Source organism: Bubalus bubalis, chromosome 9 (genome assembly GCF_019923935.1).
Source record: "Bubalus bubalis isolate 160015118507 breed Murrah chromosome 9, NDDB_SH_1, whole genome shotgun sequence".
Taxonomy (NCBI): Eukaryota; Metazoa; Chordata; class Mammalia; order Artiodactyla; family Bovidae; genus Bubalus; species Bubalus bubalis.
This window is the reverse complement of record NC_059165.1, coordinates 38,972,158-38,987,233: the sequence shown is the minus strand read 5'-3', so window position 1 is coordinate 38,987,233 and position 15,076 is coordinate 38,972,158. Positions and strand designations below refer to the sequence as shown.

Below are 15,076 nucleotides of genomic sequence, written 5' to 3'. Positions count from 1 at the left end.
CCCTGGGCCCTAGAAGATGAAATTCCTCTATGTCTCACCTTCTTTTTGGAAGCTTTTCGTATTTCCCCAGGCAATGGGATGTCATCATGGGTATAGTGGTTAAGAGTGTGCACTTTGGAGCCAGTCTGCCTGGGTTCAAACCTTGGCTCTTTCATCTACCTGCTGCATGACCTTGAATAAGTTATTTAACTCTGTAAACTTTAGCATCTGTCTCATTTGTAAAGTGGGGGTAAAATGAAGATAATTTAGTACCTACTAGAGGACTTAGGGGATTCCCAGATGGCACTAGCAGTAAAGAATCTGCCTGCCAATGCAGGAGACTTAAGAGACGCAGGTTTGATTCCTGGGTCGGGAAGATCTCCTGAAGGGAGGCATGGCAACCCACTCCAGTATTCTTGCCTGAAGAATCCCACGGACAGAGTCCATGGACACTGTCCGCCAGGCTCCTCTGTCCATGGGATCACAAAGAGTTAGACATGACTGAAGCAATTTAGCAGCAGCAGCAGAGGATTTAGATAATGGGAGGTAACATAAGTCAGGCACACAACAAGCACCCATTAATGGTGAAGAGCTTTGCCAACTTTCACTGGCTATTATGACCACTGACAAATACAACAGCCAGAAGTGGTCTGAGATGGTTATCCTCAGTTGTACTAAGGATAACCTCCCCCCCAGGAGTGAGGCTAGGGGCTGTGCTATCTTCTGTACAGCTTCTTGGTGTCTGCAGGTAACACACGAGGTTTTGCGACCCCATGGACTGCAACACGCCAGGCCTTCCTGTCCATCACCATCTTCCAGAGCTTCCTCAAATTCATGTTCACTGAATCGGTGATGCCATCCAACCATCTCATCCTCTGTTGTTCCCTTCTCCTCCTGCCTTCAATCTTTCCCAGCATCAGGGTCTTTTCAAACGAGTCAGTTCTTCACATCAGGTGGCCAAAGTATTGGGGTTTCAGCTTCAGCATCAGTCCTTCCAATGAATATTCAGGGTTGATTTCCTTTCAGATTGACTGGTTTGACTTCCTTGCAGTCCAAGGAACTCTCAAGAGTCTTCTCCAACACCACAGTTCAAAAGTATCAACTCCTCAGTGCTCAGCCTTCTTTATGGTTCAACTCTCACATCCATACATGACTACTGGAAAAACCATTGCACTGCCTGATAAAGAAGTGGTCAGCCAACAAGGCACGGGACAGTTCAAGGAAATGAACCAGAATTTGTCTTCCCAGACTCAGAGCCAGGCCACCCTTCCTCCTGATCTGACTGCTGTATCCCTTTCACCCAAAACAGGCTTCCAGAGAGGATTCCTAGCTGGGAAGGTGCTGCTAGTGGTTTGACCAAAATTCCCCCAGAATTTATGGCCCATCTTAAAAGAAACCATGTAGGGACTTCCATGGTGGTCCAATGGCTAAGACTCCACGCTCCCAATGCTGAGAGCCCAGGTTTGATCCCTGATCGGGGAACTAGATCCCACATGCCACAACTAAAGATCCTGCAGGGTGAAACTATGACCCAGTGCAGCCAAATAAATTTTTTTAAAAAAGTAACCATGCAAAAGAAATGCTGAAATGTTAAGGGATAACAGGGAATTGCATCTGCATCTTGATCCAAGAGAGGAAAAAAATGTCTAAAGAAAGAAAAAGGTGATGATAAGTCAAATGTGTTCAAGTGTTTACAGTTGTGTACTGTGCTGGCAACTCTGCTAAGTTTGAAATTATTTCAAAACAGAAAGTTAACACAAGAGACCCATGAGAGATTTCCACTCAGAGCCAACAGCTCTGTACCACTCGCCCCCGCCTTCTCACCTCCCTGTGTGGGTGCCCACGCCGCCAGGGGAAGTTCCTGTTGCACATCACTGCCTTCAAGGCTGCGTGCAACTCTGCTGAAAGTCAGATTCGGGACAGCAGATCTCGAGGTTTTAAGGTCCCAGCTCTCCCACTTAATGTCCAAGTGCTGAAGTCCTTGGAGGCTGTTTCTCTCCCAGCAGATGGAGTTACTGGCAGCCATGCTACCTACCCCACCCAGCAGCGAGGTCCAGGAAGGTGAGGTGTGGACTATAAAGCACAGACCCCAGACCAGGCATCCGTGATGAGCACATACCAGTGGGGGGAGGGGAGCTGCTCATATGCAGCAGCTGCTCTGCTCAGAACTGGGGAGACACAGTCCCAGCCTGTCCTCACAAACCTGCCATCCAGGGAGATCCAAACGGAGTAATTCCATTAATAAGTATACAATTACAAATTGTGCTGCCTGCTGAAGGAACAATCAAGGGTTGTCTAAGAACACAGCAGGGGCCCACACTGACCTTGTGTGGCAGCCAGGGAAGGTTCTTCTGAAAAAGTGATGTTTGATTGACAGCTAGAGAACAAGAAGGTTACAGCATGTCCTAGTCCCACAGAGTAGGAAAGTATACAAGCCAAACTTAACAGTGAAGTTAAGGACACCACGAGGAAGTAATAGATCAAATCAAGAATATGGGGTGTCCTTCAGGACATATTAGCCAAAATTCAATGGCATGAAAAATAATTTTTTAAGGCAATGGGAGGCAGGGAGACCATTATAGAATGAAAGACTTAAGAATAATTTTTTAAAACCTACTGAATAGTAGAAGTTATTTGCAATGATATGACTGATACAATTCAACAGATCAAATACAAATCAAAAAAACAAACAACTGGATTTTAAAAAGGGTAGAACTAAACAAATATTTTTCAAAGGAAATGCAGATGGCCAACAGGCACATGAAAAGTTGCTCAACATCAATGATCATCAGGGAAATGCAAATGAAAACCACGAGATATCACCTGACATCTATAGAATGGCCATCATCAAAAAGAACACAAGTAATGGACTTCCTTGGTACAGTGGATAAGAATCCACCTGCCAATGCAGGAGACAAGGGTTTGATCCCTGGTGTGGGAAGATTCCACGTGCCACAGAGCAACTAAGCCAGCGTTCCACAGCTACAGAGCCCCTCCTCTAAAGCCCTGAGAACCACAACTAACAAAAACATATGCTACAACTACTGACGCCTGTGAGCCCCAGTACCTGATTGCCCTAAAGCTGGTGCCTCGAAACAAGAGGAGCCACTGCAACAAAAAATAGCCCCCCACTTGCCGCAACTAGAGAAAGCCCATTCGCAAGAACAAAGACCCAGCACAACCAAAAGGAAAAAAAAATACAAATAACAAATGTTGGCAAGGAGGTGGAGAAAAAAAGAGAACCCTCCTACACTACTTGTGGGAATGCAAACCGGTACAGCCACTGTGGAAAACAGTATAGATATTTTCCAAAATATTAAAATAGAACTACCATACAACCAAGCAATTCCACTCCTGGGCAGATAGCTGAAAAAACCAGAGACACAAATTCAAAAAGATATGTGTACTCCAGTGTTCAAAGCAACATTATTTACAACTACCAAGGTATGGAAGCAACCTAACTGTCCTTCAAAAGCTAAATGGATAAAGAAGGTGTGGTGTAAACATATATACAATGGAATACTACTCAGCCCTAAAAAGGAAATTTTGCCATTTGCAGCCACATTGATGGATGCTAAGTGAAATAAGTCAGAGAAAGACAAATATTGTATGATAGCACTAATATGTGGAATGTAAAAAATGTTAACTAGTGAATATAACCAAAAAGAAGCAGACTCACAGATATAAACAACAAACTGTTGGTTACCAATGGAGAGAGGAAAAGAGGAGGGACAATATAGGAGAAGGCGGATTTTAAAAAAGTGTTATTACAGGATTATATTAAATCATGTATGTGAAACTTCTGAAACTTTTATAGCACTAAAGAATTTAAAGAACCCTCTTAGTTTTCTGAATGCTGAGTTTTAAGCCAGCTTTTTCACTCTCCTCTTTCACTTTCATCAAGAGGCTCTTCTTCTTCACTTTCTGCCCTAAGGGTGGTGTCATCTGGCAATATGGCACTAGGGAAAAGGAAATTTTGCCATTTGTCATTCAATTAAGAAAATGTAATGCATGGACCTTATCTAGATCATAATTCAAACGAAACAACTATAGAAGCCATTTATGAGACAGCTGGGAGAACTGAACATGAACTGAGCCATGCTGCTGCTGCTGCTGCTAAGTTGCTTCAGTCGTGTACGACTCTCTGCGACCCCATAAACGGCAGCCCACTAGGCTCCTTTGTCCCTGGGATTCTCCAGGCAAGAATACTGGAGTGGGTTGCCATTTCCTTCTCCAATGCATGGAACTGAGTCATAGAAGACTATTAATGAATGATAGTGAGTTTTGTAAGAATGGCATAGTTGTTATGTCTTTTTAAAATGACCTTTATCTCTTAGTAGATATTTATGGGTGAAATGACATGCTGTCCAAAGAAGAAGCAGGTACTGAAGCTAGGTGGAGAGTACACGGGGATTCACTCCACTATTCTCTCTACTTTTGTGTATCTTTTTAAATTTCTATAATAAAAAATTAAGGACAAGTTCACTCCAAAGAGTCAGACCTATTAAGTCATTTGATCACTTTTACAATTATCAGAAAAATCCATTGTTATTAAGTATAAAGTTATGTACCTCGTCACGTCTAATAATTCCACCTATTTTAGTGCATGGATGAACCACAGTGAAATCAATTCCTCTCCGATGGGCACTGAGGTTTTCTACAACTTTTCCTTACAATAGTTCAATCAATCCAATTCCTGATGCTTCCCGCTGTTCTTATGCTCCTCCCTACCCTTCCCCGTCATCCCAACCTACCCACTCAAGTCACCAGACGATCATTTTTCAACTTAGTAAGTAAGTAGCTGGTGCTACCAGCAGGGATGTCCCTACCAAGAGAACATCCAGGCTCTGGTACCATCTGCTCCAGTGACCTACAAGGGGGCCAGTGCCTCAGGACAATTCAAATTCAGCCTCAGGATTCAGTTTCCAAGTAACTCCATGCACACATTGCAGTGGTGGGTCGCAGGGGGAGCTTGGAGAGTTCTGTGGCCTGAGTCCAAGGTGAGCAGGCCTCCCCTAGCATGACATGAGTCTCAGGATGGTTCTCGGCTGCGGATGGGCCTCCCCGGATCCTGGAAAGTGTTCAGAGTTCTCTACCTCTTCCTTTGCATCTTTTAGTACTTTTCCTATTCAGAGTTCCTGATTCTTTTTGAACACAGACAAGAGACACCATTTTGACCTATTAAAACGGAACAGACTTTTTCTTTTTTAACCATTTATTTTAGTCTTAGTTGCAGCATGTGGGCTCTTCGTTGAAGTGCATGGGCTCTCTAGTTTTGGCTTGCAGGCTCAGTAGTTCTGGTATGTGGGTTTAGTTACTCCAGGTATGTAGGATCTTAATTCCCCACCCAGTGATTGAACCCGCGTCGCAAGGCAGATTCTTAACTACTGGACCACCAGGGAAGTCCCTGGACTTTTAGAAAAGGCTAATGCCAGGGTTGGCAAAGTTACTGGGAAGCAGACACCCTCCCACACCACTGGTTCGAGTGCAAGCTGGTACAACTTTTGAGAATTTACTAACTGGTGAAATACAAAGTTCTTAAAATCATACCCTGTGACAAGCAATTCCATTCTAGGCATTTATTCTCATGACCACACTCATAGACAGCAGAGTAGGATCACCACTGCAGTGTTGTATAAAATCAAATGGAACAAGAGAAATGACCCAAAAGGCCATCAAGAGGGGGATGGACAAATTATCTAATATACATACAGTGGAATATTACTCAGCAATAAAAAAGAAACAAACTTCTAATAGACACACCACAGGTGAACCTCAAAAGTGTTAAAAAACTAAGTTTAAAAAGACAGAGAGAAAAGAGCATATACACGTAACTCCATTTCCACTCTGGAAAAGATAAACTAATCCACACAGACAAAAAACAGCTCAGTGACTGCCTGGTGTTGGGAGCAAGATGGGGTGAGTGACTGAGAAAAGGTACCTGGGAACTGTCTAGGTTGATGCGCATGTTTTATCTCTTGACTATGGTGGTTGCTACATGTATATACATTTGTCAAAACTTGCTGCATACTCAAAACTGCAAAATCACTTAAGATCTGTGTGTTGTATCATATATAAATTAACTTCAGCTTAAAAAAATGAATAAGCAGCTCCATTTAAGTATTCAACAAAGAAACAAGTTAATCCAATCATGGTATATCCATACAATAAAACATTATGCATGATACCTGTAGACCAATAGTTAACTTAGAAAGTTATTTAGTATATACAGTTAACAAAAAATTGCTATGAAACTATAATATACTGTAATACATTATGACAACATTTATATAAAATAAAATGTATACATTTGGATAACAAATGGCCAAAAAGAAACATTTCATTCATTCATTCAACACATATATATTGAGTAGCTACACTATACCTTTATTGTTACAGTGAGCAGAAAAGACCAAAAAAATTCCCTTATGGTCATGGGGCTTCTGTTGGTGGTTTCATAAAATATTTAAATTATTAAAATGTAAACATTTAAAAAATTAAATGGTACAGGGAAGTGTATAAATTCTATTACCACTTGTGTCAGAACACACACACATGGTTTGTTCATACACAGGGTAACTCTGGAAAGATTCAGGAGAAATTGGAGTCAGTGGTACCTTTCAGGGAGGGAACTAGAGCCTCTTCACCATCCAACCTTTCATATGTGTTTTTTTCTTTCTTATCATATTCTTATATTGTCTATTCTAAATAAACACAATGAATTGTTTCAAATTTTTTGCAAAAGTCCAATAATCAGGACTGGGTGAAGAAGAATGATATGGAAATGTGAGCATGATATATTATGAAATCAACAGTGTTTTAAGAAAAGATATTTTCCATCTTCACTAAATAAAAGCTCCACAGAAATGTGATGACACACACACACAAGAACAGAAGAACCGACACTAAAATGTCAGCAGATTACTCCGAGCAGTGGGGTTGTGGGGGGAATATTACTTTCTTCCGTTTGCTTGTATTTATTTTCGTAGTTTCCTAGAGAAACAAAAAACGTACTTTGTGTGTTTAATAACTTTTTTTAAAAAATGAAGGGAAATCCCCGGCCATCCAGTGGTTAGGACTCGGTGCTTCCACTGCAGGAGCATGGGTTCGATCCCTGGTCAGGGAACCAAGATCCTGCAAGTTGCGTAGCATGGCCAAAAGGAGAGAAAGAAAGAAAAGAAAGAAACAGCAGACCAACAATGTCACCTCTTTCTGGCAGGTTCTCTCAGAGAAAATTGCTGGCTGCACTCCCTTTACCCAAGGGGCTGTGTGGTTTAGGAAGACAAAGAACAAGTCAAGGGCAAGGGCACAGAGCCAACCTGAAGTCTTAACTGTCCTCCCTTCACTTAGGGAGCACAGACTTCCCCAGCCAACTAGGATGCCCACCAAGACCCTTCCCCACTCCACAATCCAGAGGCCCGGGAGATGGAAGGAGGATACCCATACCCATTTTCTCCCAAGATACCTGGGAGGCAGGGAGCAGGAATCACTCTCCTGGTTTACAGATGAAACGGAGCCTTCGAGATAATCTACTTCTTCCACAGAAAACGGATAACATGCAAAGATCTAGTCTCAGCTGAGTGTTGAGGGCACACTGGGGCCTTCCACAGTCTAAGGCTGCTAGGACTTGAGAGAAAATGCCAAGTTCTGGTTCAGTTTTATCCCCAGCTTCCTAGAGAATACAGGTAAGGCAGAGCAGTCAGTGAGTCTGCAAGCCAGATGCCACTTTGAAGGCCATCTCCTCCTGCCTCTGAACCCCATTTCTCAATCCACCTTCCATCCTCTGGCTGCACACACCTCCAGAGCAGTCTGCAGCAGCTCTGGAGGATGCACGCCAGAGACTTCTGCTTCCGCTAAAAGCTTCACCCTTACCTCTGGCTGGCTGTCTTCCCACTTGAAGACCACCACCACAAGGCGCCCCTGTCAGTCCCCAAGGGCTTGTCCCAGCCAGCATTCGGGTTTGAAAGGCCTGGGAGACACATTCCTGGAACTAAGCTGGGCAGACACATCCCAGTACATGGAACATTTTCTCATGGGTGGACCCGGGTGGACCTCATGATTTAGGAAGAACTGCTCCCTGGGGGTGCAGAAACCCAAAAATGAGGGGGAAGGGAATAGAAAAACCAAGTAAGAGGTAACCTGGGTCAACACCTTCTATAAGGAGACAGATGTTCAGCTCTGCAGTGGGGACGCTCAAGCAATGTAAGGGAAGGAGTGAGAAGAGGGACTACTGATGTTGGAAAAGAAAAATAAAAGAATGTATGTGCTTTAGGGGTCCCTAGAAGACAGTGCGGTTTTAATCCAGGTGAAGGACAGAGCTGGGGTGAGACCCTACCACATGCAGCTGTCAGAGTTCCAGGAAGAGGAAGGTCCCAAGGCATCTCACCCTTTTCCGGGCCGGGAGAAACAGGAGCAGCGCCCCAGGTGCACCCCAGGGGCAGGCAACAGCAGAGGCCAGATCACTTCAAGGTGAGAAGCGCCATGCACAAGTGGGGCAGGGGACCCACCAGGACCAGGTAAGCGAGGCCCTGCCCTGGGACTCAGCAATTCCCAATGCCCAGGTTTCTCAGGATGGTTTAGGGAGAACCCAGCCCTTGGAGAGCCATCAGACCACAAACTAAGATACAGAGCCTACAGTGTCACGGAGGGCAGAGCCTTGATTGTTCCTGGCGCTGTGCTTCCATTCTCGGTTAAAATGGGTGGTTTTCTCCCAAACAAATTTATGTTCAGGCTCTGATACAAGCAGGGATTTGATCTCACGACAGTTACTGACACACTCTGTCTTATAGTTTCCATCCACAGGGTCAGTCCCAGAACCGGGGCAAATATGAAGTGTAAGTGAGATAATACACAGGGGCGTGCCTGGCACACTGTCTGAAACATAGGAAGTGCTCAAGAAGCAGTAGTCACCAACATTATCATCACTAAACATCATTTCTGTTGGTGTTTCAGAATTTCTCTGGGTAAATTTAGTCACAGACCAGTAAAAATGTCCTTTAACACTCCACTGGTTCAAAAAACACAGTCTCACACAGTTAAAGGCCTTTACGTGTACAAGAAAGCCAGCTTCAGGGAAACTGGCTGGATAGAGAAAACTGGCTGTTTTAGGGAATATGCATTCTGTGGCTGCTTGCTCTGAAGATCTCAAATCTGGGGTGATGGAGAAGACCCCAATGGTAACACGTGACTCGGATCCTGGGAGAAGGTGAATGCCTGATGGAGGAAGAGGGGGCTGGAGGAGGAGGAGCCCTCTGGCACACAGGCTCCCAGAGTCCTGGAAGAGAAAGCTACCAGCGCTGTCAACGTGGCTTCAGGAGGGTGGGGGTACTTCTTCCCCAAGTACTCCTCTGAAATCCCCATATTCAGAAAGTCTTCCACATACCCAAGAAGCCTTAAATCACAGTGATGAGAGCTACTAAACATTCTGTTTTACTAACATAAGCACTTCCTCCTAACTGGAATGATGATTATGTGTACAATGGACATAAGTCAAAAGGAGACCAGAGTGAGTTCTATCTATTGTACCGCTCATCCAAAAGCAAAATTCAGGGAGGAAAATGGAACCTCCCGGCAGAAGTGTGGGAAGAGTGATCTAGGTTTCTATTATTAAGGCTAAACCTGTAGCTCTTTTCCTACAATCCCAAGGCAGGACTTTGGTCCAGGGCAATAGGTCTATCTTTGTGGGGAATTCTTTTCCTAGTCCCTCCCCTATTCCTCTCCTCCCCACTCCCACCCCCACATTATCCCAGAAGAGAATGAGACTATCTACTGTCTAAGTCCATAGGAGGCCAGGAGGCGGCCTTCACCTGATCCTGTCCCTGGCACCACGGCCAGCACTGCAGCCACTCACATGGACAGCCCCCGCCAGGCCAGGGCGACCTCCTGGGGCATGCTCGAGACCTGACAGAGGGTTCCTGGGAAACACTCCTGCACCACCATTCGAGTGCCCCAGGAAGTCCACCTGAGCCTGGTCCTTCCCCTCTGTGCTCCCCCATTGGCTGTGCCTGCAGCAGGTGAAGCAGTGGACACCCCTTGTCTTCCCTCCATACCACACGCTGGTCTGGTAAAGCTGAGATATCACACAACACACCGCACGCCTGTGAGAGGCTCACAGTCTGGTGAGTAGGACATAGGTAACAGGACCATGAGGGAAGCATGCGTTTGGGGCCAGGGCACTTGGGGAAGGGGAGAGAGGCTTGAAGGACCACGAAGTTGGGCCTCAAGCTGAGAGCCATCCCCAGCCCTAATTCCATCATGTGTATCCAGAACCTGCTCATTTTAAATGGCTGGATGCATCTTTTGGCAAAAAAAGAAAAAAAAAAGTGGGAGTCAGTCTAATCTGAACACTCCTTGAGCCATAAGCCTGAAAAACATCACCAATAGCCTCACTGTCACCACCAGCCTGGTGGGGATGATCTGCTCCTCTCTCATGTTCAGTGAAGAAGTTCAAGGGCACAGGTGTGATGGGGAAGAATCCTGATTCCCCTGTACTGGCTGGTACCACCAGGCCCCACCAGAAAAGTAGTTAAATGAGGAGGAGCTCTAAGGCTGCTTCAACAGAAGCAGCAGGGCCAGGTAGGATGCTCAAAGGAGTACTTTAATATTCACAAATGATGTGACCTACAGGGCTCAATTTCCAAAATATACAAACAGCTCATACAACTCAATAACAAAAAAACAAACAACCCAATCAAAAATTGGGCAGAAGACCTAAACAGACATTTCTCCAAAGAAGACAGACAGAGGACCATTAGTTACATGAAAAAATGCTCAACATCACTGATTTTTAGAGAACTGAAAGTCAAAACTACAATGAGGTATCACCTCATACTGCTCAGAATGGCCATCATTAAAATGTGTACAAACAATAAAAATAATGAAAAGAGTGTAGAGAACAGGGAATCCTCCTTAACAGTTGGTGGAAATGTAAATTGGTGTGGCCACTATGGAAAACAGTATGGAAATTCCTCAAAAAAACAAAAATTGAGGTGCCATATGATCCAGCAATCCCACTCCTGGGTTTATACCCAGAAAAAATACAAATTTGAAATACCATTCACAACCCAATGTTCATAGCGGCTCTATTTACAATACCCAAGACATAGAAGCAACCTAAATGTCCATCAACAAATGAATGAAGATGTGATATATATACAATGGAATACTACTCAGCCATAAAAAGAATCAAATAATGCCATCTGCAGCAACATGGATGAACCTAGAGATTACCATACTAAGTGAAGTTAAGTCAGAAAGGAAAAGACAAATACCATATGATATCATTTACATGCGGAATCTAAAATATGATACAGATGAATTTACTTACAAAACAGAAACAGACTCAAACTTTGAAAACAAAGTTATGGTTACTGAAGGGGGAAGATGGGAGGGGAGAAATAAATTAAGAGTTTGGGATTAGCAGATGCAAACCATTATATAGAGAATGGATAAACAGTAAGGTCCCACTGCATAGCACTGCTAAGCTGCTAAGTCGCTTCAGTCATGTCCGGCACAGACGGCAGCCCACCAGGCTCCCCCATCCCTGGGATTCTCCAGGCAAGAACACTGGAGTGGGTTGCCATTTCCTTCTCCAATGCATGAAAGTGAAGAGTGAAAGTAAAGTCGCTCAGTCGTGTCCAACTCTTCGAGACCCCATGGACTGCAGCGCACCAGGCTCCTGCGTCCATGGGATTTTCCAGGCAAGAGTACTGGAGTGGGGTGCCATTGCCTTCTCTGATCTTATAATGGAAAAGAATGTGAAACAATATGTATATATATATGCATAGCTGAATCAGTTTGCTGTACACCAGAAACTGACACAACATTGTAAATCACCTGTACTTCAATTAAAAAGAAAAAGGAACTAATAAGACCAGTTTCAAGTCACAGGTGACTCTGAGCACTAACTCAAGTGAGTTTTCATCCTCTAAAACGTAAGACCTGGACAAACCCATCCTACCTCAAGGTAGGCAGCCCAACAGTGAACTAATACGGCATGGGTGAGGCACAATTAATGGGGAACTGCCTGCCCTGCTCCTTTGAGTGGCTGAAGGAGAGATTAGAACATTCTTATTTATATACAAAAGGTCTAGGATTCTCAGGTAACTGAGCTGGTTGAGTTTATACTGCTCTCAAAAATCCTTCGGAGAAGGCAATGGCACCCCACTCCAGTACTTTTGCCTAGAAAATCCCATGGACAGAGGAGCCTGGTAGGCTGCAGTCCATTGGGTCGCTAGAGTCGGACACAACTGAGCGACTTCGCTTTCACTTTTCACTTCCGTGCATTGGAGAAGGAAATGGCAACCCACTCCAGTGTTCTTGCCTGCAGAATCCCAGGGACGGGGAAGTCTGGTGGGCTGCCGTCTATGGGGTCGCACAGAGTCGGACACAACTGAAGTGACTTAGCAGTAGCAGCAGAAATCCTTCCTGCCAGAAAGGAACCAATGAGGTCAAAGCCATTCCTATAAGCTACAAGCAGAACTGACAACCACTGGCACCTGCAAAGAACAAGGAAACCCAGTTTTTACAGCAGGCCTCACTAATTCATCTAGCCACCACTTCCAGAAAAGGACCAATCCTTATTACCTGGTCTACCACTCCCACTCCCTGCATGTTAACTGAACCACCAAGATCTGGATTTCTTTTCCATATGCCTTGATATGCTTGCACCTTGGGGCATACTGTTCTGGGGAGGAAAACCAAAGGAAGCAGAGGAAAGCCACAGCCCTGACAAGCAATGCAAAAGAGAGATGGACTAGTAGGTACAGGAAAAAAGATAAGATAATTGGACTGGAATACAGCTAACCCCTCATGAGGAAAAAACTCTGAATAGCTAATGACTTTTTAAGCAGAACTCCACAGACATTGGGTGCAAATGCACTGGATGTGGGACCTGTCTATGAAGGGACCCAGGAACTCCACTAAGGAGACATCTCCCTCCCCGTACTAGGTTGGATAGTGTCCCCCCAAAATTCATGACCTCCCAGAACCTTAGAATGGCTTTATTTGGAAAGAGGGTCTTTTCTGATGTAATTAGTTAAATTAAGATGAGGTCAAGAAGCCCTCATTCCAACAAATGGTGTCCTTATAAAGCGAGAAAACAGAGGCACAGACAGACATACCGAAAGAACACCATGTGACAAGAGGCAGAGACAGAGTGATGCATCTACCAGCCAAGGAAAGCCAAGGAGTAACATGGCCCTGCTAACACCTTAATTTCAGACTTTCAGCCTCCAGAATTGTGAGACAGCACATTTTTATTAAGTCTCCAAGTTTGTGGTAGCTTGTCCAGCCGCCCTAGGAAACCAATATACACCTTTTACTACACACCTGTTCCCCAAACCACCCTTCCCAGTCTCAGCTCAGGGGCAGGAGACAAGATACACAGGCCATACCTCTAACCCACCTGGACTCCGCCACCTTCCCAGAGCCCATCAGCACCTCTCCCTTTAAGGGGTGGGGGAGAGCAGAGATCTCTCTCAGCTGCCCCCATCTTCTGCCAGTGGAGGCACACTGGCAGGGAGTGCTGGTTTTCTTCCCACATTTTCCTAGTTTTGTAGCCTCTCCTTTAGTGTTTCTAAAATCTTATTCAGTCCCATCCTAGATATATTTGGGGTGGGGCATAACTACATACGCCTTAGTCTAGCATTAACCTAACTGTTCTTTATATCATGTTACTGCTTTTACTTAAATAAACATATTTAAAGGAACTGCTATATCGTTACAATAAATGGAAAATCAGCATCATTTATTCTACGCAGAGCTTGCTAGATACATGTTTTTAAACTGTACATTAAATACACGATAACTTTTTTAAGTCCGTTCATGTATCCTTTAAAATAATCTCGGGTGACAATACTATGGAAAATACCACCTTAAGGAGTACAGTTTAGTTGTCTAACGACTCTGGGCTCCTATGCAGAAAAATCAATTTAAGCTCTCCAGTCCCGTTTCTCATTCCCCTTCTTCCCGCGACTGTCCCAGGAGGAGGCTACGAGTAGAAGGAAAGAAAGGCACCAGGAGTTCCTAGCTCCGACGCAGGGCGACCCGAGGATATGGAGTCAAGAGCGAAAGGGACTTTAAATACCCAGTCCTGCGAGTGACAAGGACGAGGAGGGACTGACCTTCTCGCGCAGGGTGCAGTGGACGTCCGAAGCGACGCGCCCTTCCCACCACGGCTCATCCATCATCGCGTCTGCAGCGCCGCTCTCCGAGGCTACCGGGTTTTGAGGACACACCCTGAGTGGACACAGGCAACTTCAGAGCCCGCAGCGCGCCCCCCAGCTCCTACCCCGGCATCCCCATCCTCTCTTGTCCTCGGCGCCCCCTTCTGCCCCACTCAGCGGAGGACGGTCGCCTCCCATCCCAAGAAGGCTGCAGCGTCCCCTCCCCTTTACTCACGGGACCTGAGGCGACCTGGAGCTCTGCAACAACTTGCAGAATTTTTATCTTCCTTTTTGCAAAAGTTGCACAGAAAGTTGCAGACTCCGCTAGTTCTACAGAGGCCGGGGCTCCGGCAGCGGCCACCGGCTCGCCGTCCCCAACTCCTCCCCCGCCGCCCAGCCTTTGTCCTGCTCCCACATCCTGCCCTCCAGCCGGGGCGAAACTCACGCATCCCTCTCCGGAGGTGGGGGGCTGCGGGCGCCGGGCCCTTCCCAGGGCCGAGCCGGCTGTGCCCTCGGGTGCCTGCAAGCGAAGGGGCCCCTGGCGCGGGGCGCTCCAAGCTCTCGTCCGCCGCCTCCGTAGCCCTGCTCACCCCTGCCGCCGCCTCGCCCCTGCGTGCGCTCGGGTCCCGCCGCGGCTCGCAGCCTCTGGGCCGCCGGGGGCCTCCCTCCTTCGCTTGGGGAATTGGGGGCCGGGCCTCGCGCATGCGCCGCCGGCCCCCGCACCCCGCGGGGCTGGGGGCTGGGAATTGGAGTCTTTCTTTCGCCCGAGCTGGCTGTTTTTCCTGTCCGCACTCCACCCCCGCCTGGGTGGAAAGCTTCCTCTCACCTTCGCGGGGACTCCCGGTGGTCTCCTGGACACCACCGTGTGCTCACGCGGGCAGCGCTGGGACCGCGGCGCCACCTGCGCGCGCCACTCGTGAAAGGCGCGGGCA

At 46.2% G+C, this 15,076-nt stretch overlaps 1 protein-coding gene across 3 annotated transcripts in view; it reads right to left on the bottom strand.

Annotated features, from left to right (window-relative positions):
- Positions 1-14,825, bottom strand: part of CCNJL (cyclin J like) — a 64,605-nt gene extending 49,780 nt beyond the window's left edge. The window contains exons 1-2 of one of the 3 annotated variants that reach the window (XM_025292298.2): positions 14,735-14,825; positions 14,103-14,217 (exon numbers count right to left, since the gene is read on the bottom strand). In XM_025292298.2, coding sequence (XP_025148083.1) covers positions 14,103-14,168 — 66 coding nt within the window. In that variant the 5' untranslated portion in view covers positions 14,169-14,217; positions 14,735-14,825. Of the gene's footprint in view, positions 1-14,102; positions 14,218-14,379; positions 14,531-14,589 lie in introns of those variants that run through there. The other 2 variants (XM_006073448.3, XM_025292299.2) reach the window with 2 other exon arrangements.
- Between the last annotated feature and the right edge of the window lie 251 nt (positions 14,826-15,076).